The 22,543-nt window shown below is 54.1% G+C and overlaps 10 protein-coding genes across 10 annotated transcripts; 5 read left to right on the top strand and 5 right to left on the bottom strand.

The window, feature by feature from the left end:
• Positions 1–116: 116 nt before the first annotated feature.
• Positions 117–1,097, top strand: F5Z01DRAFT_617641 (uncharacterized protein; the record flags this gene model as incomplete). Its single annotated transcript, XM_046260990.1, has 1 exon — positions 117–1,097. One exon carries the CDS (start codon positions 117–119, stop codon positions 1,095–1,097), a length of 981 nt encoding a protein of 326 aa, XP_046120834.1.
• A 238-nt stretch (positions 1,098–1,335) lies between these two features.
• On the bottom strand, positions 1,336–2,574 carry F5Z01DRAFT_720135 (ubiquitin-conjugating enzyme/RWD-like protein; the record flags this gene model as incomplete). Its single annotated transcript, XM_046266570.1, has 5 exons — positions 2,194–2,574; positions 2,009–2,099; positions 1,754–1,956; positions 1,521–1,702; positions 1,336–1,472 (listed from the first exon to the last, which is right to left on the bottom strand). Exons 1-5 carry the CDS (start codon positions 2,232–2,234, stop codon positions 1,336–1,338), a joined length of 654 nt encoding a protein of 217 aa, XP_046120833.1. The 5' UTR covers positions 2,235–2,574.
• Positions 2,575–3,530: 956 nt separating this feature from the next.
• F5Z01DRAFT_634470 (ketopantoate hydroxymethyltransferase-domain-containing protein) lies at positions 3,531–4,553 on the top strand (the record flags this gene model as incomplete). The annotated part of the gene is made up of 1 exon (XM_046262063.1): positions 3,531–4,553. The coding sequence occupies one exon, from the start codon at positions 3,531–3,533 to the stop codon at positions 4,551–4,553; it is 1,023 nt and encodes a 340-aa protein (XP_046120832.1).
• Positions 4,554–4,639: 86 nt separating this feature from the next.
• F5Z01DRAFT_618301 (ubiquitin-like autophagy protein Apg12-domain-containing protein) lies at positions 4,640–5,111 on the bottom strand (the record flags this gene model as incomplete). Its single annotated transcript, XM_046261026.1, has 2 exons — positions 4,640–4,702; positions 4,752–5,111. The coding sequence occupies 2 exons, from the start codon at positions 5,109–5,111 to the stop codon at positions 4,640–4,642; spliced, it is 423 nt and encodes a 140-aa protein (XP_046120831.1).
• Positions 5,112–5,420: 309 nt separating this feature from the next.
• F5Z01DRAFT_618049 (L-Aspartase-like protein) lies at positions 5,421–7,580 on the bottom strand (the record flags this gene model as incomplete). Its single annotated transcript, XM_046261010.1, has 1 exon — positions 5,421–7,580. One exon carries the CDS (start codon positions 7,578–7,580, stop codon positions 5,421–5,423), a length of 2,160 nt encoding a protein of 719 aa, XP_046120830.1.
• Positions 7,581–9,616: 2,036 nt separating this feature from the next.
• On the bottom strand, positions 9,617–11,842 carry F5Z01DRAFT_492357 (Dfp1/Him1, central region-domain-containing protein). The gene is made up of 3 exons (XM_046260199.1): positions 11,274–11,842; positions 9,873–11,219; positions 9,617–9,826 (listed from the first exon to the last, which is right to left on the bottom strand). The coding sequence occupies exons 1-3, from the start codon at positions 11,745–11,747 to the stop codon at positions 9,698–9,700; spliced, it is 1,950 nt and encodes a 649-aa protein (XP_046120829.1). The 5' UTR covers positions 11,748–11,842; the 3' UTR covers positions 9,617–9,697.
• Positions 11,843–12,288: 446 nt separating this feature from the next.
• On the top strand, positions 12,289–14,350 carry F5Z01DRAFT_492098 (peptidase M24, structural domain-containing protein). Its single transcript, XM_046260197.1, has 2 exons — positions 12,289–12,853; positions 12,904–14,350. Exons 1-2 carry the CDS (start codon positions 12,640–12,642, stop codon positions 14,166–14,168), a joined length of 1,479 nt encoding a protein of 492 aa, XP_046120828.1. The 5' UTR covers positions 12,289–12,639; the 3' UTR covers positions 14,169–14,350.
• A 515-nt stretch (positions 14,351–14,865) lies between these two features.
• F5Z01DRAFT_634466 (uncharacterized protein) lies at positions 14,866–15,519 on the top strand (the record flags this gene model as incomplete). The annotated part of the gene is made up of 1 exon (XM_046262062.1): positions 14,866–15,519. One exon carries the CDS (start codon positions 14,866–14,868, stop codon positions 15,517–15,519), a length of 654 nt encoding a protein of 217 aa, XP_046120827.1.
• A 1,725-nt stretch (positions 15,520–17,244) lies between these two features.
• On the top strand, positions 17,245–19,616 carry F5Z01DRAFT_492102 (uncharacterized protein). Its single transcript, XM_046260198.1, has 5 exons — positions 17,245–17,659; positions 17,709–18,182; positions 18,228–18,667; positions 18,715–18,771; positions 18,818–19,616. The coding sequence occupies exons 1-5, from the start codon at positions 17,575–17,577 to the stop codon at positions 19,274–19,276; spliced, it is 1,515 nt and encodes a 504-aa protein (XP_046120826.1). The 5' UTR covers positions 17,245–17,574; the 3' UTR covers positions 19,277–19,616.
• Positions 19,500–22,056, bottom strand: F5Z01DRAFT_697665 (TRF2-interacting telomeric protein/Rap1 C terminal domain-containing protein; the record flags this gene model as incomplete). Its single annotated transcript, XM_046266328.1, has 2 exons — positions 19,500–21,890; positions 21,937–22,056. The coding sequence occupies 2 exons, from the start codon at positions 22,054–22,056 to the stop codon at positions 19,722–19,724; spliced, it is 2,289 nt and encodes a 762-aa protein (XP_046120825.1). The 3' UTR covers positions 19,500–19,721.
• Between the last annotated feature and the right edge of the window lie 487 nt (positions 22,057–22,543).

Genomic DNA, 22,543 nt, shown 5'->3' with positions numbered 1-22,543 from the left:
ATCTGCCACTACTCCATCCGTAGACAACCGCTTGACATCTTCAACACCTCTCCTCACTAACACGCAACTGCCGCGCGCAAAGCGCGCCCCAATCGCCCATCATGCAAGGCTTCAACATGGGTCGCTATCGACCCCCATCCTCTACCGATCCCTCTCTTGGTTCGTCCTCAAGCCGCCCGGCCAAACGCCAGAAACCGTCGCAACCACCCACGATCCGCTTCGAGATGCCCTACCACGTCTGGTGCACCACATGCCCCCAGCCGACGCTCATCCCGCAAGGCGTGCGCTTCAACGCGACCAAGAAAGCGGCAGGCAAATACCACACGACGACAATATGGGAATTCCGGTTCAAACACACCGAGTGCGGCGGGGAGGTGGTCATGCAGACCGATCCCAAGAACACGGCGTACGTCGTGCTCTCGGGCGGCACGAAGAGGGAATATGGCGAGGACGAGTCGGGCGTGGCGCCGATTATGACGGACCAAGAAAAGGAGGCCCTGCGAAAGAATGCGTTTGCCAAGCTGGAACGAACGATCAGCGACCGGGAGGCGCTCATCCAAGCCAACGACCGCATCGAGGATCTCTTGGACGATTCATACAAGTTTCGACATGACACGTACTCCCAAAATCAAAAGCTACGGAAGTCTTTTCGCGCTGGCCGCCACGATCGGGAACGAATGGCCAAAGACACAGAGGCCCTGCAGGACAGGATGAACTTTGGTCTAGACGTCCTACCTGAGAGTGAGGAAGACAAAAGGAGAGCAGCCTTGGTGGATTTCGCGGCCAAAGAGACACAGTCTGCCATGGCCAAGCCCATGTTCGCAAGTGCGGCGGCAGTCAAGCAGCTCGAGCAGCCGGAACGACTTTTGAAGCGGGACAAGGAGGCGAATACAAGGAAGAGTGGATTTGTCAAGGAACTGATGGGCAACACCCGGGCTGTTCACGACCCTTTCCTTGCGGACGGCAAAGGAGAGAAGACGGGTGCCAGGATCGCAGGCGTCAAAAGGAAACAGGATTTGGCCAGCAGGGAAGATGGTGTTCCGCCCGTCAAGGCGCAGGAACCGACCAGTGGGCTGGTTGATTATGACTCAGACTGATTTTGAGCGAGGCGTTTTGGATGGTTTGCATGATACCCCGGGATACGGCGTTTCCATGTTGAAAGGCGTTTGTTGTTTCCCATTTGAGTGGCTAGAGTAGCGTTATTAGGTACCGGCCCCGCGCTAAGAAATAATGTGATGACGCCAAACCCAGAGCCAGCTGAAACTATCATACAATGCGCTCGGATACGAACAACTAGATCCACAGAGTTCGTTCATGCCTCGTCTCTCCCAATCCTCATACGTCGTCCATTTGGCCAGCGGGCTCGTCGTCGTCGTCGTCGAAGCTTGCCACCGAGGACAGTGCGTCATCGTCCTCCGACTCGCGGCCGGCGTCGTCCACTGCTTCTTGATTTGCGTATCTCTTCACGTATTCTGGTTTTGTCAGCCATGAAGCCCATTGTACCCGAGCGGTTCACACACCTTTGACTTTGGCTTCGTAGTTTTTCGGCTCCCTGAGGAGCAGGGCAGCAGCTTCACCATTTAACGGATCGGCTGGGTTAGGATAGCGGAGCAGTTGTGGCAGGAACACTTCGAAGATGTTGATCATATCGAACATGGGCGACCAAGTTTGGTTGATGACATCGAGACATACCGAGCCAGATCTGCTTGTTCAGTGCTTGTCACTAGCTAGCACTTGTGGAACAACCACTCACAGCTCGTCAATGTTGGGGTGGAATATGCGGTTCACGAAGCCGATACTAGGTGACTTGTAGGGATAGTTGTCGGGCAATTCAACGTGGATCTTCCAAAGACCGCCCTCAAAAGGTGCTGCAGACGTCAGCATGTCGACTGGGAGATGCTGGATCGGTAAGACTGACTGTCGGTTGGGCCAGAGAAGCGGACGTAAAACTCGGACCTGAATGGCACGTTAGAACCGACTTGGCTTGGCCGAATGCGGAGGTATGTACACTGAGACGGGTCAGCTTGGCTTTGCGTCGGAACAAAACACACTCACTGTTGTCGTTGACCAGGGTCACTTCGTAGTCGCTCATCAACCTACCAGTGTCAGCGAACACGAGGATCTGAGAGGAAGCAATCCGTACATCCTGTCAAAGTCAGTCTGGATCTAGCACGCTTGGTGGGAGTTGCTAACTTCATCACGTCCGTCTCGATCCTGCGGCGTGGGCTTGACATATTGACAATGGGTCTGGAGATACCCTCCTGGCTCGCCTCTGTTGGTGTGTCGTGAGAGGTGTTACGGCGGGTCGTTGGATCGTGGGTGAGTTCGGATCGTCTACGAGGCCGGTTGCCTTGTCGTTCGTGGAAAATGTGTGTTGCTTCGGTTGAGCGAATCGCCGACGTCTGTTCGTCTGTCGTGGAGGAGATGCAGAGGCAAGGATCGTTCTTGTTCAAGTCGTTTGTTTGACTACCACGACCAAAACCAACTATGAAGCGTTCCTTATTGGCGATATGGGGCAGGTTCAAACTCGAGGTTCTATAGGTGGTGGTGTTTAAGCCGGCCGTATCGCGTAGCTGTTATTGTGATCGTCAGGTCCGCTGGGCAGGTATTGGGAACAGGACATGGAGGGACGTGGGTGGTCGGTCACATCATCATCTCCAAGACCAGTCACGCGGAAGGTGCCATCAGGCCGTTGCCGGCGGCGGGGACACCGCACTGCACGACTTGGAGTGGGGTTCCGGGAGTGGGAGGGGCCATTTGGAGGGGCTCGATAAGGTGATAAGAGGGGGATTGTGCGGGGGAATGTGGTTTACCGTCTGTGAGGCATGCACGTGACTAGATACATGCGAGCGATTGCCGTTTGCGATCGCATCAGTTGAGAACGACATGACGATCTCTCGCGGCTGTAGTAATGTGAAGAAGATGGCTAGAATTATATAAAAGGAAATTTGAGTTTATAATCGCGGACTGGCCTTCGTCTTCACGTTTGTCCATCAAGGCCCACCAACAGTTGGCCCTTTTGTCTGCCTATGATGTAGTTGTACAGGCCATTCAGCTCACTATATGGATACAGCTGTGCTCCAAGGTGTGAAAGCCAAAGAAGCAAATAAATTACTGGCACTTGTTGTTGTGCAGTAGAAGACGCATAATCCCCGGCTGTGGTCGACAAGTGTCGAAACCCGCCGAACTCGAACCTCGGCCCTGACTCAGCCGCCTGGCCTTATTCCCTTGGACCGGTAAACCGCCCTGACAAATTGCCCACCTGGGAAGTGGGTGGGGCTGATGCGTGCCTCGGGGATTCTCAGAAAAACACATCCGCAGAGTCTCAATTCTACACAGTAAAAACTATCATGATGGGGATCGCGTTGAATAAAAACAGCCGTGCGTCCCATAATTCGCCTGTGGCAAATTGATCCTCAATCATATCGCAAAGGACAATTTTTGCACCTATTTGAGACGGAACAAAACAACCACCGCAGTGCATCGATTGACTGGCTGGTCGGTACACCGAGGTCAGGGGCATTATCATCATGTACAAGTCCGTGAGGTCGTGTGCCTCCCTGCTCACGCGACGCACTCCTCTCCTATGTGCACGCTCCGGGCGAACCTCCGCATCCAACCTCGCACCACTATGCTCACTCAACAACCATGTTCGCCACAGCTCACATTCTCCCATGGGCACACCTCCCGCCAACCCTCGCAAAAAGGTCACCATCCAAACTCTCCGGTCTCTGCATCGGCGGCAAGAACCCATCGCCGTCATGACGGCCCATGATTTCCCATCAGCTCTGGTGGCTGACGAGGCGGGCATGGACATGATCTTGGTTGGCGACTCCCTCGCCATGGTCGCACTAGGCATGGAGGATACCTCCGAGGTCTTGGTGGAAGAGATGCTCCTGCACTGCCGAAGTGTCGCGCGGGCGACCAAGGCTGCCTTCACAGTTGGCGACTTGCCCATGGGATCATACGAGATCTCCCCTGAGCAAGCCCTCTCCACGGCCATCCGCTTCGTCAAAGAGGGTAGGGTGCAGAGCGTCAAGCTGGAAGGTGGAAAGGAAATGGCGCCCACCATCCAGAAGATCACGACGGCCGGCATCCCGGTGCTGGGCCACGTTGGCCTCACGCCGCAAAGGCAGAATGCCCTGGGCGGCTTCCGCGTGCAGGGCAAGACCAGAGACGGTGCGCTCAGGATACTGGAGGATGCCTTGGCCGTGCAGCAGGCCGGCTGCTACGCCATGGTTCTTGAGGCTGTACCCGAAGACGTGGCAGCCCTCATCACCAGCAAGCTCAGCATCCCCACCATCGGCATCGGCGCCGGCAAGGGATGCTCCGGTCAAGTGTTGGTCCAAACAGACATGCTGGGCAACTTTCCGCCCGGTCGCTTCCTGCCCAAGTTTGTGAAGCAGTACGGCAATGTTTGGGGCGAGGCCTATCGGGCGCTAGAAGCGTATAGAACAGAGGTGAAGAGCGGAGCGTATCCATCGCCGGAACACACGTATCCTGCGCCTAAGGAGGAGGTGGAGGCATTTGCCAAAGCGATCGAAGATTTGTGAGTGCGGTTTCTGGCAGGGAGCGAGTGCATGGCATACGGCGTTTTGAGATATTTTTCATAGCATGAGGATTTTGGAAGACGCATTCATCAGCCGAACGCGGGAGTCATAGAGTAGGCGACAACAAGTTGATCTCGACCATCTTTGAAGCACTGTGCACGGTCAGACATCTGACTAGATCCTAAAGGAATGGTGACTTACCTGGTGAAGATTGCCCACGACCTCGTCGAGACTGGGCGCAAATGCGCTGTTGACGTAGAGGAACACACTATCCGTGTCCTTGCACTTGAGTTTCCGCCTGAGGTACCGGACGACTTCTTCAAATCGCCGCTCCGACGTGATCTTGCAGATATCCTGACTGAGCGCAGGCGCAGCGCCGACCGGCTTGAAACGCACGACGACTTTCTCGGATGCAAACGGTGCTGCCGTCGCGAGAGCGAGGGACGCATCTCTGTCCAGGTCTTGAAGTTGGACGCTCGCTGAGAGCGTCAGCGGTAGAGATGGTGGTGAGGGCGGTGACTCGGGGGAGTCTATGGGTGCGGGCGATGCTTGAGGGTCCATGGTGAGTAGCTCCAGCTCTGGTGTTGTCGAGGCAGATGTGGCATAGACGTTCAATAAGAGGTTGCTGGCTGCGAGCGAGTACAGGTTGAACTTTGGACCAGCCTGAGGCGCCACATGCCAAAGCAAGTTGAGAAATGCACGGTGTTTTTAATACTGCTCACACTGTACGTGATCACCCCATGGTCTTTGGAAACTGGCTTCTGGGGCCCTGGGCCGCTGGCTGCAGAAATATGGTCGACTTCAAATCTTTCTTTTTCTATCTGTAGTCTAATCTTGGTTCTATGTTACTGTCTAGGACCTTTATGACGCTCAGTGACTATTAGTGCCGTTCGTCTCCTTCGCCCCGTTCACCGCACCCACAGTCACCCCATTTCTCCTAACATCAATACCGCCGTCTAGCCCCCTCATGACCATATCCATCAGTTCGTCCTTAAGGCTTTCATGAACAAATCCGAGCCAGGACCCAATCGTCTTCTTCTTTTCATACGGAAGACCACGGCGGTGGCAATACAACGGATCATCGTCCAGCCCACAGTGCAAAGGCACCTCGAGGGTCTCACGGATATGGTTGTAGATGGGGGCTGTCCCGTCACCCAGGAGAGAAGCCACATGTCTGGTCGTGATCGCCAAGTTGGGATAGAAAATCCCCTTGGCTGTCTCCTCAACGATGGCGGCAATCTTGGAATGCCAGTCCGCCAGGCTGGCCAACAATGAACCGCTCTGTCCTTCCCCAGCGAGCAGTTTGGCCAGCACACTCCACAGAGCGTCGCTGGTGGGCTTGATCCTGTCACACCAGTGGCTCTCGTTGGCTGCCTTCCAAGCCAACTCAATGGCTTCCATGATTTTCTTGTGACCATCCTCGCTGATGCCCATGCCAGCATTGGCAAGCTTCTTGCTGACTTCGTCAAAGAACAGGAGGTGGCAGGCTCGTAGGTCGACAGCTTGCGTGCACACATACAGATGGCACGCAGCCATCATCCTCACAATGTTCACCGCCTCCATGGTCCGCCTCGCACTGACAAACGCCAGACTGTTGATGCCCTGGTTGTGCATTTCGGCGCTCATGACATGCGCACTGACGGGGTGCGCCAGTGCGGCCAGCTCAGACATGTATGCCGACATGTTGATGTCCATGCCTTTGAATGTGAAGTTCGCCTTGTCGCTGGCGTTGAGATTCGCCTCCAAGCCGTTGTTCGTGGAAGGGTGGATGATCTCCGACACTTGGGAAAACAGCATGCGGCCGATCATCTGGAGAGCGAGACGAGTCTTGTCCATAGCCGACGTGATCGCAACGGCTTGGAAGTTGCCGCCCGAAAAGACCTCACCTGATGGAGGTGGACACCCTGGCATTGGGGTAGCGTCTACGAGAGGGTTGTCACTCGTCGAGTTTAATTCGGTTTCGATCTGTCGCTGGGCAAGGAGGAGGTCCTCCAGGTAAGGGCCAATCCACTGCGGTGCTGTCCTGGTTGAATAGCGGTCCTGCCACAGACCATTACCCGAGTGTTTCCTCTCCTCTAGGCCGACAACGAGCTGCGAGCCACGAAGGGCGCGGCGAATGTTGGCTGCTACCTCGATCTGTCCCGGGTGTGGACGGATGGCATGGATGAAAGGCGCCGCCCAATCTACATTCCCAGCCATGGCCTCTGACGCGAACGCAGTGCAGACCTGACTCAAATAGGCAAGCTGCTGGGCGTCATATAGGACCAAGCTTGCAAGCGAGCAGCTAGGGGCAGTACCGTTGATCAGGGCCAAACCTTCCTTGGGGCCCAAGCCTGTTGTGTACAGGCCCGTCTCCTGAAGTGCCTGCGATGCCGGCAGAACCCTGGCTTGCTTTCCTCTTCCGACCTGAACAAAGACATCCGGATTCCCCATGAGGGCTCCTGCAATGTATCCCATGGGCATCAAATCTCCCGAAGCACTGATGGTTCCGCGAAGGGGTACCAGGGGTACAATGTCTTTGTTCAGCATCGCAATCAGGCCATCCAGCACTTCCAGGCGCACGGCGCTGTGGCCCCTGATATTCTGGTTGGCCCTGGTCACCATGGCACCCCGGACCCATTCGGGCTGCATGACGTCGGATGGCAGTCTCTCCGCATTGTTGTTGACGTCCTTGTCGTGGGGTGACACGATGGCGCAATTCTGGTGTTGCAGCAGTCCGATCTGCAAGTCGAGCATGTCGTCCGTCCTGACATCCGCGCTCCCGCCGAATCCAGTGTTGACACCATACACCACCGTCTCTTTGGCAAGGTACGCTGATAGACACTCCACGCTTCGCTGCAAACGCTTTGCTAGCTCCTCGTCTCTCGATATCGAAGGCTGGACAGCATGGCGGGCTACTGCGATGACATCGGGGATCGTAAGGGCTGTTCCGTCGAGCACAACAGGCTTGAGCGACTTTTTGATCGACTGTAGGTTCCGCCACAAGGAGAGGGTCGAGTTTGCATGCTCTGCTGTCTTTGCACCCGTCATTATGTCTGGTGATGCGAATATCCCGCGGGTCTTCTCGTTGGGCAGGTCTGACTCCTGAGAGGGTGGTCTGAACGACAGCTCCTCGAAGCGAAGCGAAGAAAGCAGCGTACAGATATAGATATATCACCAGTCCGCACCTTTCGCGGGGTGGTGGATCTAACAGCTGTAGCAGTAGACAGTGTATACGCGATCAAGGCGTGAGACGAGAAGAAAGAAGGGGAAGGAGGGTGGACGCGCTAACTTAGCCACAGGAGACTTCGCGGCAGGAGACCTGCGTCTCCAGGCCTCCTGTCGGATCTCGCGTCCATGCATGAGTAGGTAGCTTTCATGACACAAAGTCACTGATACATCTCGCACACACCGCTCACTCTTCAACCCGATGATGATGCAGGACACGAAATAATATTGGAGAGCCTGTGCCAGGGACTAAAGTGCAGGAAGTGGAGGTTCGTTGGATCAAGTTGCATCAGCGCACCTTCCAGTTCCGTATCGGTGGACGAACCGTCAAAGCCCCACCAATTTAAGCCCGTTTGGGTTAGGGCCGCTGTGATTTAGCGAGAGCCAGAAGCCCTGAGCGCTGACAGCCGCAGCCAGAGACTGAGGACGACACGACACGACATAGTACGTATTCCGAACCGACGACTATTCTGTTGGACAGGCACTTGTCCAGCTGAACCTAAACACGCTATTTTGCCCTTGCCAATTCGCTGCAAAAGAGCTACATGCAGTTGCAGAGGTGCAGCTCAATCTTTAGAAAATAAACGATTCGAGGGGTCGGTTTGGAGGTGCGAGAATAGCGCGCTCGGAACCGGAGGGTGCGTTTCTTCACGACGCCGCGTGTACATGGACAGTACATAGGATCGTCGAGACCACGATGTAGCCCAGCCTAGCCAGCACACATGGTGGATGAAGAGGCATCAAAAGTCCTTGTAGCTCCCGATTTGCCATGGCACTGGCCCAGATAAGAATGTGCCCGCCGCCTACATGTATGTGCATCGGCCTCACTCCATGTAATCCTGCGAGTGCATCGTTTCTGAGGAGTCAACCACGTTACTGCAGACGTACTCCGTACACGTTCAAGGGCCAGTACCAAGACTATAACTCGTTCACCCCATTCCCCACCCTTATCGTTGAATTGGAACTACTGTAAGCACACGACATCACAGTACTGCTGGTATAGAGCATACCGGTAGTCCAATACCAAGAAGACTCAACTGCGACCAGCCCTTAGCCCTGCGGGAGTGACAATGAAGACCGTAGGTTGACGCAAGTGATGGCAATGGTGTGCGCGTCAGTATCCATGGACCGCTGAGTCGATGGGAAGCTACAAGAGACTAAGTTTAGAACGGTGTGTGTATTCAGAGGCGAGCACCCTAACTACTCACCTGCCGGATCAAGTGGTTGTAGAGCCCATGCAATCCTACGCTGATAACGCACTCAAGCAGGTTGTCAGCATCGTCAATGCGGAAGGAATATGCATCCCTTGCGAACGGCTATCGCCGGAGATAGCGGCGCCTATGGGACATGGGATACCGTATGCGAGTCAGATTCAGGGCGCAGATATGTCCTGTCATTGAATAATGCCGATTATATATACACGGCTACTGCATATGTACCATCCCCTTCGTGTGGCTTTCCCATGCATATTCCATCCGTTCACCTAGCCGTGCATTTGGAGAGGGGCATGCATGATCCCTTGTGATGTTATCCCCATCTCGCCGAGTCGCCCTCCCGCCAAAGCTGTCAATCGCCATAGCGGTTTGTGAACAAGCAGCCAAGAAAAAAAGACCAATCAAAACGCCAGGGTCGCGAGTGTGTGTGTGTGTGTGTGTAGCAGTCCAAAAAAATTGTGGTCCGAAGACGGTCGTCATGTTGCCAAGCGCCGTCGCATGCGAGTCGGGTTGGTCCACATGGAGGCTGATGAATAAGGGCGCAATATTCGCGAGAATGAACATAGGGAAATTGGTGACTGGTCGTTTGAATCCCGAAAGAGGAATCAAGCAGATGCTGGAGGTGGCTCTCAGTAATACGGAAGGCAATTGCGAGAAAAATGAATCAGGCCAATGCTATCATGGCTCAGTGTCCTGACATGGGTGGTCGGTTAGTCGTGAGCATCATCAGAGATCGTAGCCTGGCGACGACATAAACTCCTTGGGTTGTCGCGTCAGCTCAGCCAACAGGTCGTCCAGTTCCACCCAGTTGCTGGGATTTTCAGCGAACCGGCGGTGTTTACGAGACAGGATGTGCTGGAGTTATTAGCCATGGCCTCATGATAAAATCGGAAGGACTTACCTCATCAAAGTCTCGGAATTTCTCCTGGCAGTTCTCACAATAACCAGGCTTCATGTCCTTCTTGCTCTTCATCGCCTGGGACTGCGAGCGCTTGTCCCGACTGTCAGTCGCTTTGTGTGCCTCGGGGATCGACCCATTGTGGGATGTCTTCCGGCTCAGCGAAGGTACAGATCGACTAGACCTGCCTTCGACGGAGTTATCGACGGGCCGACGGGAACTGGTCTCTTGTGATACGGCCCCAGTCTTCTGCAAAACCTGCCTTTGCAGGCCGTGAAGCTCCTTGCTAGTGCCAGCTTTGATTCCCGTAATCCCAGCCTGGGATGATATCATCTGCGAGCGGATGGCGGAGGTGATGTTGGAAGGCTGCACACCAGAAGCCACAGGTTCGCCATGCACCAGCCGACCACCTTCATTGCGACTGACGAAGGCGTTCTGGGAACCTTGCTTGGACAGAGCTGCCTTGGCTGGGTTGATTGTCGAGGTGGCAGGGGCTCGGACTTTGTTGTGGCCGTCTTCCATTTCTCCGAGCGTCCGCTTCCCAATGACGGGCTTCGGCAACGCAGCCTGAGCCTGCGCCTTTGATGCCTCCGCCTGCTTTGCCGCGGCGGCACGTGCGTCGTCCTTCTCTTGTTGGAGCTGACGTTGCTCACGACGCTTCTGCCGTTCTTTCTCCTCCGGGTCCTCTTCCACAAAGGGGCAGCGACCGCTGCCAACGCTCCGAAACTGGGGCCAGTCGCCGTCCATCTTGTTAGAGACCTTGGCATACTCGCGGACCATAATCGGCTTGTGTCGTTCCTCCATGTCGAAGACATAAATGTGCGGGCCCTTGAAGTAGGTGAGATCCTTGCTCAGAGCACTGACGTCGCGGTCCGATGGCCCGTTGATGCGTTCGTTCCTGAGCATCTGGTTGAGGCTAGCATGTGCAGACTCGCCTGCTGCCCTTGGGACGGGATTACTATATGTCCCCGAGCCGCGGTAGTCAAACTTAGGCTTCTCTGCCTCACAGAGGAGTGAAACCATGGCCCAGAACTTTTCCAATGACCATATCTTCTTGCCCATATCTTTGGCCTTGTGTAGAACATCGCTGTTGCGGGTTGGCTTATGAGGCTTCGTAGGGTCGGCCGAGGCGTGTGATCGTGAGGGAGCGCTACGGAACTCAAGCAACAGCTTGCGTCGAGCCGAGCTTCGATCCAAGAGTGAGGGGTTGATGGTCTGAGGCTGCTCGGCCAGCGCCGGTTCGTCCTGGGGCGCGACCTCGGGTTCTGGCTGTGTTTCTGGTTGTTCGGTTGGAATAGCCCGCGTCGTGATGACGTGGGTCACATCGATCGAAAAAAACGGTTCTTGACGCTTTGAGAGAAGGTGAGCATGTTTCCTCTAGTTGCACAAAGCATATAAACTTACAGCACCAAGGTAGGTAATTCTCTTCGTGAGCTTAGCTCTGATATCTTCAGGGATACTCTCAAAGTAGAAGACCATCTTGGGGAATTTCGCCCTGTAGTGCTTCTTCCAGGCGTCCTTTTCGCGTTCATCCTGCAACGATACTTTAGCAGAGGCTGCAGGTTTCTGCGTTCTCTCCTTGGTGACGGGGCGGGATGTTGTAGCCGTTGTGGATCCACGCTGAGGAAGAGCTTGGGCCCTGGGCAACTTTGATGGCGATCGGGCAACACGCTGTTCAACTGCTTGCTTCTTGCTGGGAGGAGCTTGCCCATAGGGCTCCTCACGCTGAAGCACTGCATATGGCCTCTTGGGTTTGGCAAAGCCTGCCGGGGCTACTCTGAGTGGCGAGTTGGCGACATTAGGGTTGTTCGTCAAAGGGCCGCGTCTTGATGCCATGGCAGCAATAGCTGGCGTGGGAGACACAGATATGGTTGCCATAAAACCAAGTATCTGCACTCCTCATGTCCCAGGACCCCAGAGCACGAGTGACTGCCGTGGTTGGTGACTTCTTAGGTGGTGGCTGGTGGCCGACGTGGTGTGGGGGCACGCGAGAAGACCGAACGTGGAGGACGACACGTCGAGGACACGAGCAGGCGAGGATTCGGATGGTTAGAGAGGGTGTAGGCGTGTCAGGAAAGCATCGAGAGTGACAGAAGATGTTTGCACCGGAACCAGAAGACGAGATTACGAGCGTGTTGTAGCTGGTTTTGGGTGCGGGAGTGGTTGATAAAGACGAGGCCGGGGCAGAGCGTGCTTTCAAATGGCTTGCCCAGGCTCGAGGCGTGTCGTTGCCGTTGGAGACGTTCTGGCGTTCGCGCTTGGCACAACAGCGCTAAGCCGCATTGGTACCCCCTGTCAAAATAACGCACGGGCCATCCCGCCGCGATGGTGACGGACAGCCTGCACTGTTTCGTTTGAGCTCATCGCTTGATTGGGATTCTGGACCTGACATGTTCAAGCTGTCGTGGTTGGGATTGTACTTGGCTTCACGCTCAATCAACATTGAGATGTAGAGTCTAGAGCAATGGCTATTTGACTTGAGGAAGTGGACAGTGCACTGCACCGAGCCTGAGCACAGTCACGTTGGCAACCACAGTGCGTGTGACGTACAGTGTGATCATTTGTACGCACCCCGCCTTTCACTGTGATATGCAGCTGCAACTGCAAGGCACAATTCTTGACCTGTGCGACATCGTTGGCAACATCACCATTGGACATGACGCCCAGCTAAGTAATTCAGACGGCCACCGCCTTACCTTCGCTTGCTTTGCGATATGCGACTTTACTCAGCCCCTGATTCTTCCTGTCGCTACCCTGTGTTCGCGATAAAATGAAGCTCTCTCTGCCGTCATTCCGATCGATACCATATCTCCTGCGCCCCACGCAGACAGCCTGCAAGCGTGTCTCTTCGCGTTTGACAGGTTCACAGACATGTCGAGGCTTGACGCATAGAGGCTACGCGACGACCTATGTCTCTGCAGCCGACCTACAATTCGGCCAGCCAGTCCACGAAACGCACCCGCATGTCCTCAAATCCGGGGAAAGTACGTGCCTACACTCGACAGCCTTTCGAACCTACAGCTCACATGCATAGTCACCCCAGGCATCACGGCACAGGAGTATGCTGATCGACGAGCTGCCCTGGCTCACTCCATGACAGATGGCAGTGTCGCAGTCCTCAATGCCGCAAGCCTTCAGTACAAATCAGGAGCTGTCTTCCACCCATATCGACAAGAATCGAACTTTTTCTGGTTGACAGGATGGATGGAAGGAGATGCGGTTGCGTTGATCCAAAAGACAGGCCCGAACCTCGGCGACTACGAATTTCGTATGTTCGTTAAACGAAAGGATCCGCGTGAGGAGCAGTGGTCAGGGTACCGCAACGGCGTCCAAGCAGCAGAAGACGTCTTCAATGCGGACGAGGCCTTCGAGAACAGCAAGGCAGAGACGTTGCTGCCGAAACTGCTGAGCACGGCCAAGCTGATATACACCGAAACGCAAGCGCCCCCGGGCAACCCGATCTACAACTTCTTTGCCAGAGCCAATTCGGAGCCTGCCAAAACACCCCTCTTCCCGGTCATGAACAAACTTCGAGCCATTAAGAGCAACGCAGAGGTGACGAACATGCGTCGGGCCGGGCAGATCTCGGGACGGGTCATCACCAACGCTATGCGCAAGGCTTGGACGAAAGAGAAGGATCTGCATGCTTTCCTTGATTATGAGTTCACCATCAACGGCTGCGACGGCCCTGCATACATCCCTGTTGTCGCTGGTGGTGAGCGTGGCAGCTGCATCCATTACACCGTGAACAACAATACCTTCAAAGACGGGGAGTTTATCATGGTTGATGCTGGCGGCGAATACGGCACATACATAACAGATATCTCGCGGACGTGGCCAGTCAATGGCAAGTTCTCGCCGGCTCAGCGGGATCTGTACGAAGCTGTTCTCAACGTCCAGCGCACAAGCGTCGCGCTGTGCCGCGAATCTGCCAACCTGTCACTGGATGACATCCATGGCGTCACTACGCGCGGTCTCGTTGACCAGCTGAAACTGATCGGCTTCGATGTGAACATGAGCAACATTAGCCAGCTCTTCCCTCACCACGTCGGGCACTATATCGGGCTGGATGTGCATGATTGCCCGGGCTACAGCCGCAGGGAAAAGCTGAGAAGAGGCCACTGTGTGACCATAGAACCTGGCGTATATGTGCTGAACGATGAGCGGTGGCCGGCGCACTTCCGAGGACTCGGTGTGCGAATCGAGGACAGTGTGTGTGTAGACGATGATTCGCCATACGTCCTCTCCACTGAGGCTGTGAAAGAGATCAACGATATCGAGGCGTTGAGGGACTCGTAGCCCATCAAGGTGGTCGATGACATACTATACAATATGTAACTTATGTGTGCCATAAATTATCATCTATCATAGCTGCTTTCTCATTGTTTGTCTGGAAATGAACAACTAAGTGTCCGAGATTACCACAAGCCTACCACCAGTAGCGCATCAAGCAGCTAGGATTGAATGAGAACAGATGTCATATCTCAAAACAACAGCGCGCCTCACTATGTATGCTATTTTAGTTATGGAGACTGACCTTGGTAGTCTGTCAATTAAATATGGCACCCCAAGCACATCTGATGGCCGTTGATGTAGGGTAGTCACCAGATTAGGCTGAAGATGGCCTGAATAGAAAACCATGGCTCAATAAGACCGCTCAATGTTGAAAGAACTGATAAACCATTTTTATCGCCTCATACCTGCCCTTGCAGCTACTCATAACCGCAAAGCCAAATCATGCACATGCTCCGCCTCCGCTTTGATAACTGTGCAGAGGATGCTCGTTGTTCGTGTCTCATCGACATGGCGAATACCTCTTTCCGGCCTTGAATAGAGAATTCCATAGACAGGCAAACGACATGTTTTCTGACTAGGTATTTCGAAGGGACTATGGGGGTACAAGTAGCCGCGCCGGGCTCGACTAACGACGTGGGCATCTGGAGATCAACATCTTCTTCATCCATATCGTTAAACTACAGTCGATAATATCACCAAGATGCTACCTTGGCAACTGCCCTCCATAATCGACGGAATCGTCAAATTGGCCAATCCTGTCAACACACCAGCCCCTATGCTCTCGCCAGCCTTCCCTACCTGCGAACAGTTCCTCCAGGCCTTTGATGGGGACAACTGCGACTCTCTGGCCTCCAAGGCTGGTATCCCTCTCCAGGACTTCTTCACCCTGAACCCAGGTCTGCAGAACGGCCAAGGCTGCCACACTGGGAACATCAACCCAGGCTACTTCTACTGCACCAAGGCCTTGCCTGAGCCCCTGCCTGAACCCGAGCAGGAGAACCGTCCCGAAGCTCCAGAGAAGACCCAGGCCCCCGACAAGGACACGAGCACGATCACGAAGACGAAGACAATCAAGCCGGATCCCACAACTTATAGCATCTGTGATTATGGCGACTGCTGGAAGTCTTGGGTCAAGCTGAGCACGGACTCTAGCGACGACATTATATTCAAACGTGCGTCGCGGTCCTGCGAATCGCTCGCCACGACATCGTGTACGTCTCTTGCGCGCATGGGCTTCCCTGATATGATCAAGGAAGGCTGCGACAATTGTGCCGAGTTGCAGAGCGGTTGCTCGTGCTTCCTAGAGGGGAAGTACCATACCGCTACCGTGGCATATGTAGTTGGCGGCTATTGAGTCAACCAGCAAACTTGTTGGTCCGGGTAGGAGGATTTGATTGCGGAGGCTAGGTGCTTGCCGGCCTTGTCTTGAGCTCGTCGACGGCGCCATGAACGTGGTGCTTTTTGATAGACCCAAACCCATGGGCATATTTGTAGATACTCTACAATCAAACTGTTCTCTTCTCTTGTCTTCCGTAGGTCCTGATACCGCAGCGTCGCAAGGTAGACTGTTCTGTGCCCCGTGCTTCTGTTGGTTCATCTCGCAGTCCAATTGGGCAGGGTTTCCCTTCTTTTGCAGTCACTGCACATTTCTTTCTTATGGATGACTTCGTGGTTCACAGACGTGCCTTTGCACTCCTTGAAGAGCTTATCGCAAAATTTGACCTTGAAGAAGCCAACATGGCCGCATGACCACTGGGTGTCGACTTGGATACACATAATACCCAATTGATGATAGTTTCCACCTGTGAATGCGTGAGCGGTCGTCTCTACCAACGTGAGCAGGTGAAAGTACCGTGTCTCCCGCGAGGATTCGGCTGTCTAATAACAGCGTTGGACGTCTCTTGCGTCTCTCGCGGGAGGGAGGTTCAGGCAGCCCAGACCATTGAGTTGAGTCCCTCGCGCCCAGTGGAATCTGGAGCGAGAGGGTCCCTGCTTATATCCGGGAGGAAGCGCGTCGGAGGACGTGAAAAACGTCAATGTGAGGTGAGGCGGGACAAGGGGAAAGAAAGAGTGGCGTGAGTGAAATGGAATCCTTGACAGCGGCGGCTCTTTGATCGGCGATGCACACACCACGAGATGGTTTTTGGAGGCGGGGAGGCTGGCGGACAGCGCGCGCACACACAGGTCCCGCCGACTGTGATAGTGCAGGTGAATCGTAGCGATGGCTCTATTAGCGGTGAGAAGATAGTAATTTGATTTCTATTTTTGAGTACTACACCGTGAACAAACACGACCAGTCGCCATTTCTGGTGGCAGAAAAGATTGCGTCAGGTACGATGTTGCACAATTACCTGCGGAGAATAATAGTAAATTATACCAACGTCATGCGTATCCACCTGCAAGACAATTTGACGACAGTCACCGACTCCCGCGCTGTTGCGAGCTTCAACTACCGATGCTAGGCGCCAACGCGTACAGTCGCCAACGACCATAGTCGTCTTCGTAATTGGGTCGCTTGGTGCGAGGACTGTTGGAGCACTATCAAGAGGTCGAGGCAGCTCGTGCAGGTGTATGCGGCGATGCGCGCAGCGCAACAGTGATGTCGCCAGTCATCCGATCGTTGACACCGGACGAACAGTCTCTGCGTGATCCGCAAACCACTTGCTCTGCAACGAGCTCCTCAGGAGCATCTTCTTGAATGGCGTTTGCAGCAACTCTGGAGAAGACGAGAGGCCCATTTGTGCTCATATGGCATGCGCTGAAGTCTGGGCTGGCTGTGGTATCGCTTCCTACACGCGAGGTGTGCACTCGTACACGATCGCATCGACGTCTACGCTCTGTTCATTGCGACCAAAGCTTGGCTGCCTTCGATATGCTGGTGCTGGTGTAGCTGACGGACACTTGCATCTTTGGATACGTGGTGGTCGATGTTGAATGCTGACCTAAAGCCAGCTTTGATACGAGATGGAAGTGGAAAGAGCCTGACGGGGATAGCTTTGATCAATGTTTCAAGCGAAATATTCACTTACCAAAAAACCCTATCATCTAGAGTCTTTTGACCGGACCTAAATGCACTACCGGACTAAAAGTAAAGACTCACTATAGACCCGGTAACCACAGCTGAGAAACACAAACGGCACAAGAGACGGCGATTCAGCGTCACCTCATGCATTGCCTCTTCCTTCTTCGACAGAGTCAAATGAGGTAACACCAGAGGAAACCCAGGGCAGGAACCCCATTCTGCTCCTTCCCCATCAGCCGAAACAGGCCAGCTAAAGGTGCAAAATCTATTACAGAGCAAGGCATCTCTTCGTTCTCACCAACACATCATCACCCTCTCTTTAGGAACCCCCGGCCAACGAAACACATATTTCTGTTGATAATTACTCGTTCGCCTCCGCCCTATGCAATGCTCTTGCATGTATTTATTTCGTTGCTCGGAGCAGGTGCTCAAATTGCCCATTGTCTTTCATGGGGGTATGCTCGACAGCAAGGTCAGTCCAGGCGATATCACTGGTGGTATTCACTAACGTCAATGTACAGACTACGAAAGGAACAGTGGCGGTGTCTCTCTTGAAGACCAGTCGCGGCTCTCCAACGCATACTCACTTGCCCTGAGCGAGCTGCGAGAGCTCGAGAGCGAACCTCTCTGCCATCGCAATGCCGCACGCCTGCTCGTCAACCACTGCCAGCTGCTCGAGGGAAAGGATGAAGCAACCGTGCATACTGATAGCGGTCGCCTGACGCGAGACTTTGTCGACTCCTACGCTACTAGCTTAGCGATCTGCGATCTTGAGCGTGGTAGCTTTCGCATCCCCTCCGAGTGCGCAGCCTTTCGAGAGACTACATTGGCCAGTCTTCCGATCCCGAGCACCCCCCAACTGCACGTACCGACGACTCAGATTGACAAATGTCTCGAGGGTCTAGCCCAGTCAGATTCAGCATGGAATACATGGATCAGCTACCGTCATAAAGCATTGCGCTTCTGCGACGCTGCGAGGGCAGACAACAAGAAAGGTATGTGCCTACGTATTGCGCCAAAGTCCCAACTGACACATTCAGATGAGCATATCAGGCTGTATCAGCGTGTGTCAAAGGTTCTCGAACGCCTGACGACAGAGGTCGAATCACACATGGAGTCTCGTCTGGCCAGTTTGAACAATGCACTGGAGCGAGCCGGCTCGCTGGTGGATGGACTGGATCCAAGAGTAGATGCCATCCGTCGAGGGTTGCTGCAGCTCGAGGACATACTTGACCAGAAGGTACTTGCCGCGGCCGGAGTCTCACAACAGGCCATCATGAGAAGCGCGGATGAGGCTCAGAATTTACACGAGCTACTCGTTGCGATCATGTTTGGGGCACACCGACAGCAGGAAGAGATGGAAGCGTCTCACGAGACAGCCATCTCAAGGGTTACAATGCACGCCAATGCTGAGGCTGAAGTGATCGCGGCAAATCTCGCCACTGCTGCATCATCTTCTGTCCTCATACATAATGAGTTGGTCAGTACAGGCTCCGTTCGTTGTTGTGCTACAGCTGATCAGAGCAGGTCAATTCTCAAGCAAGAGTCGAAGAGGTCGCTCGCAGGCAGAAGCAGATTGAGCAGGTGAGTGTAACATTGCAAGCTGTACTCCTCATTCTAACAAGACTAGGGGATGCATAATCTTGAAGCCCACGCAGAACACATTTCTTTCCGCTATCATGAGCACGTTGACCGTCTCTCCCAAGCTCAACGGCGAGCAGACGACATTTTAGATACGCTTGATACCGTTGCGTCATCCGCATCGAAGCTGAACATGTTCATGCCGGACTTTGGCATTCGAGGCTGGTGGCCCTACATTTACTGCCCTGCCTTCACCATCGTCGCGGGCTCTTGGGGTTTGCCAGCTTCTCTCGCTCGCAACATTGCACTGATTGGTCTCGGGGAGGCCTTTGGCTTCGTGGTCTCCATTACTGCAGAGTACATCGCTGCAGACAACTGGAAGTCTTCAACATCTGTTATGGACAACTCTCTATCAACCAACCATAGCTCGATTCACGCTCGCGAATGGGCTCGCGAACATTCTAGCGATGGCGGTTCCCGGGGTAATTTCTTGTCACGCGCGTTTTGATTTGGGTCTCAAGAGCGGGATACTGGGACATATGGGATTGGCGTTATTGCTTTTACATTATTCACCATCTTTCGGCACTTGCACTGGGGCGCATATACATTGCGAGGTCGAATTCTTTTACGCGATGGGCAGGACAACGAAGCGAGTCCGCAAGGAGCCATTTGATACACTGGGGTCTTTCTAGAGAACATAGCAAGTTGATCATGGAGATCTTAATGTGATTTCTTCAGCACACACCTTCTTTTCTTCAAATCGCCACGCCAATGCATAGCATCAACGTGACCGGGGCAATGTGAAAGTTCAAATCCGGGTGGGCATTTCATCAAGGAAGCGCCGAGTATCATTCGCTTAGAATATGCCCAAGATAAGAAGCAGAAAGCAGCTTGGAAGCGCAACTACGCCACAGCTATGAATTCGTAGCGGAGTTCCAATAGAGACCTGCTTCCTAGCTGAGCCCTTTCACCTTCAGCCACTTTTCTCTCAGCTTCATCCGCTGCCTCCCGTGTTTCTCCAGCAGCCGGGCTCGCTTCAACCTCGCCCTTTCCAATAACAACCTCTCACGGCGGTCTTTGCCTTCTCGATCAAGGCTCTGCCCGTCGTGGGACAGAAGCATCACGAAGCGGAGGGCTCGGTCGTCCCGGTCCGTCCACACACCTGCGATATCAGAAGGGAGGTCATTATGCCGCTGATTCAGATGCTCCATGGCGAATGCGGCGGGACCACCGGGTGTCATGGTCGTTGCTTGAAGAGCCCGCTTGATGATGGAGCGAGGGTACCCAAGCGATTCGTAGTACATGATGTATTCTTCAATGGAAGACAGAGCTGGGGTAACGTGGCTATGGCCATTCGTATCCGGCCTGGAGTTCGAGGGTGGAGGTCGCGCGTTGGTGTTGAAGGAGGAGGGCAATTTCCGCTTACTCGGAGCCGGTGGATGATGAGAAGAACCAGGAGGGGGGGTTGTTTTGGCGGATGGGTGAGCATGTGCCACTGGCTCTAGCTCATCTACTGAGATTGATCGGTCACGCCTCCCAATGTCGGCGTCATTTGACGGTCGATGCACTCTGGGGGAGCTATTCAGCTCCTCTTGCAGCTGTTGGGAGGGCGAAGTGTCGACAATTGTGTCCTCACGTTGGATAGCATGAGTTCTCGGTGTTCTGCTCTGATCGGCAGATTGGGTAGCTTCCACGTTTCTTGGGTGGACAGCCGGGCTCTGCAGAATGGCCTGTGTATCATCCTGGCTGTCCTTGATTTCGGGCAGGTCTTTCGATACAAAGAGACGCCGCGCAGTGCCTGTGAACTGCTGTTCCTCTGGGGCCTGGCTAGTCGTAGGCTGAAGTCTTGCGCCAGGTGTGCTGGGGACGTGGTCAACCTTTTGGCGCTTATCAGGTCGGTTCTCCATAGACCCAGAGTCGACCGCATGTTCTCGGCTGCGCCTAGGTAACTCGACTGAAGCCTCAATCGCGGGGCCAGCGTCCTGGGATACCTCATGCGCTGCGCCTTCGTCCGCCGAGTCGTCGCGGCTCTGCTCCAGAGTGTACAAGTGTGCCACGAATTCCGCTACATTTTTTTCAAAGTAAGCGCGGAGCTTGTTTATGTTCTTCCCATTTGGTTCGATATCCAGATCGGCTGCAATTTGGGACCAGTCAATGTCATTCGGCTGGGCATCTTGTGCGAAGACAGGTGGCATCAGTTCCCAAAGCTCAATACGGCCATGGCCCTGGATGCGAAGCTCAAATTGAACCGACTTTCCACTCTGAAGAGCAAAGTTCTCCAAATCGCCGTAGAATTGATTCTTTGCATCCTCTTCCTCGTTATCCTGGTCGTCCTCTTCCTCGTTGTCAACGGCTCCAGCTGCGATATCGACCTTCGGTTGAGGTTCGGCGCTGGTCTCCACGTTGGTCTCCGCGTTGTTCTCAGCGCTGTTCTCAGAGTTGGCCTCAGAGTTGGTCCCTCGAACCCGTTTCACATTGCGGGTAACCCTGGGCGAGTGATCCAGGTTCGCCTGTCGTGTGGCCTCGGGGCTCTGAATCTGCGGCGGGTTCGTCGTTTGAGCTGTGTCCTGCTTGGAGGAACCAGCATGACTTTTAGCTTGCCGTTCTGATGAGCCCGGGGTTTTTTGCTTGGAGGCAACTGACGCTGCTAACACACTGGCCTCAGCGGGGTGGTTGGCGGAGGATCCCGCTGTGCCCTGTGCAGGAGCATGTTGGGCCATCTTTTCGAGCTCTTTCATCGAAAGATGACTGAATCTTTTGACGTATCTGTCCCGCCATGATTGCCAGGGATGCCGAGGGCACTCGGTATAGAGCTCTTTGTAAATGAGATTCCCATTCCTGCCGTCCCAATTATTCAAGACGCGGCGGGCTAGAAGACCATCGTCTTCCTTGGTATATGCTGTGCGTGTGCTTTTCGGTGCCTTTGACGCCGCTATTCTTCGAACATCGTCCGGATGGGGTCCGATCAGATAACGATCCGGGATCTGCAACGCGCCATTCTTGACTGATTCTTGTATAAATTTCCAGCTGTAAGCACCATCCGGTGCATTCCTGGCTTTCAAATGATCCGCGATGAGATAGTCAGCATTCTTCTCCAAGTTTACGACTTGTCCACCGTTCTCCTAAGGCGCATTAACTACTGGTATCCAGAACCGGGACAGGCCATACCTCGACATGTTTGACCCAGTCTGAGCGAAGGGGTACCCCTCTGTGGATCCAGAACTTGATGTTACTGAAGATGTTGCCGCCCTGTTCGCCTGGGACGTTGTTGTAGGATATTGATGCCATATTGAACTGTTCAGAATTGAGATGGCAGCTGAATGGCGGCGCTTACGACATACCACGGCATCAGGGCCATTTAAAAGGTGATGGAACGTGTCACGAGAGATCGTCACGAAAGACGGTAGATGTTACGCGTGATAATCCAGGTGAGGACTGAAGGTGACGTGACGCGAGCCCCACTGTGTCGCGGGATCACGTGCCGTTTTTTTGACTTTTGGTGGAATTCACATCTGCGAGCGCGCACTGACCTCAGGTGCTCAAAGAACACGAGATTACATGACTTTGCAACTGACTGTCAAACAATTAAATGCGCGATGGTCGGTTCACGAGACTGTTTTCACTACGTGAACTGCCGATCGGGCAGCTCCCGGAATTTAAAGAGTATGCACTTAGTGGTGCGCTCCACCCTGTTTAGATGCATTACGATCACCCGCCGCCTTGGCTGCGCCTTATGACAATGTCCAGTCCCATCCTCCCCATCCGCTTCGCAAAG

This window comes from Emericellopsis atlantica (genome assembly GCF_019669845.1).
Source record: "Emericellopsis atlantica unplaced genomic scaffold F5Z01scaffold_6, whole genome shotgun sequence".
In the NCBI taxonomy this organism is placed as follows: domain Eukaryota; kingdom Fungi; phylum Ascomycota; class Sordariomycetes; order Hypocreales; family Bionectriaceae; genus Emericellopsis; species Emericellopsis atlantica.
Note: the sequence above shows the minus strand (reverse complement) of the source record. Positions and strands in the feature narration are given on the sequence as shown.

What these genes read in the sequence shown, in the direction of transcription:
- F5Z01DRAFT_492102 (XM_046260198.1), top strand. Translation starts at nt 17,575, where the DNA reads ATGCTCTTGCATGTATTTATTTCGTTGCTCGGAGCAGGTGCTCAAATT. An exon ending in GAGGGCAGACAACAAGAAAG is followed by an intron (nt 18,183 to 18,227) that starts GTATGTGCCTAC and finishes TGACACATTCAG; the next exon opens with ATGAGCATATCAGGCTGTAT. An exon ending in TCCTCATACATAATGAGTTG is followed by an intron (nt 18,668 to 18,714) that starts GTCAGTACAGGC and finishes TGATCAGAGCAG; the next exon opens with GTCAATTCTCAAGCAAGAGT.
- F5Z01DRAFT_492357 (XM_046260199.1), bottom strand. Translation starts at nt 11,747, where the DNA reads ATGGCAACCATATCTGTGTCTCCCACGCCAGCTATTGCTGCCATGGCA. An exon ending in GAATTACCTACCTTGGTGCT is followed by an intron (nt 11,220 to 11,273) that starts GTAAGTTTATAT and finishes CTTCTCTCAAAG; the next exon opens with CGTCAAGAACCGTTTTTTTC. An exon ending in AATTCCGAGACTTTGATGAG is followed by an intron (nt 9,827 to 9,872) that starts GTAAGTCCTTCC and finishes TAATAACTCCAG; the next exon opens with CACATCCTGTCTCGTAAACA.
- F5Z01DRAFT_492098 (XM_046260197.1), top strand. Translation starts at nt 12,640, where the DNA reads ATGAAGCTCTCTCTGCCGTCATTCCGATCGATACCATATCTCCTGCGC. An exon ending in TGTCCTCAAATCCGGGGAAA is followed by an intron (nt 12,854 to 12,903) that starts GTACGTGCCTAC and finishes TCACATGCATAG; the next exon opens with TCACCCCAGGCATCACGGCA.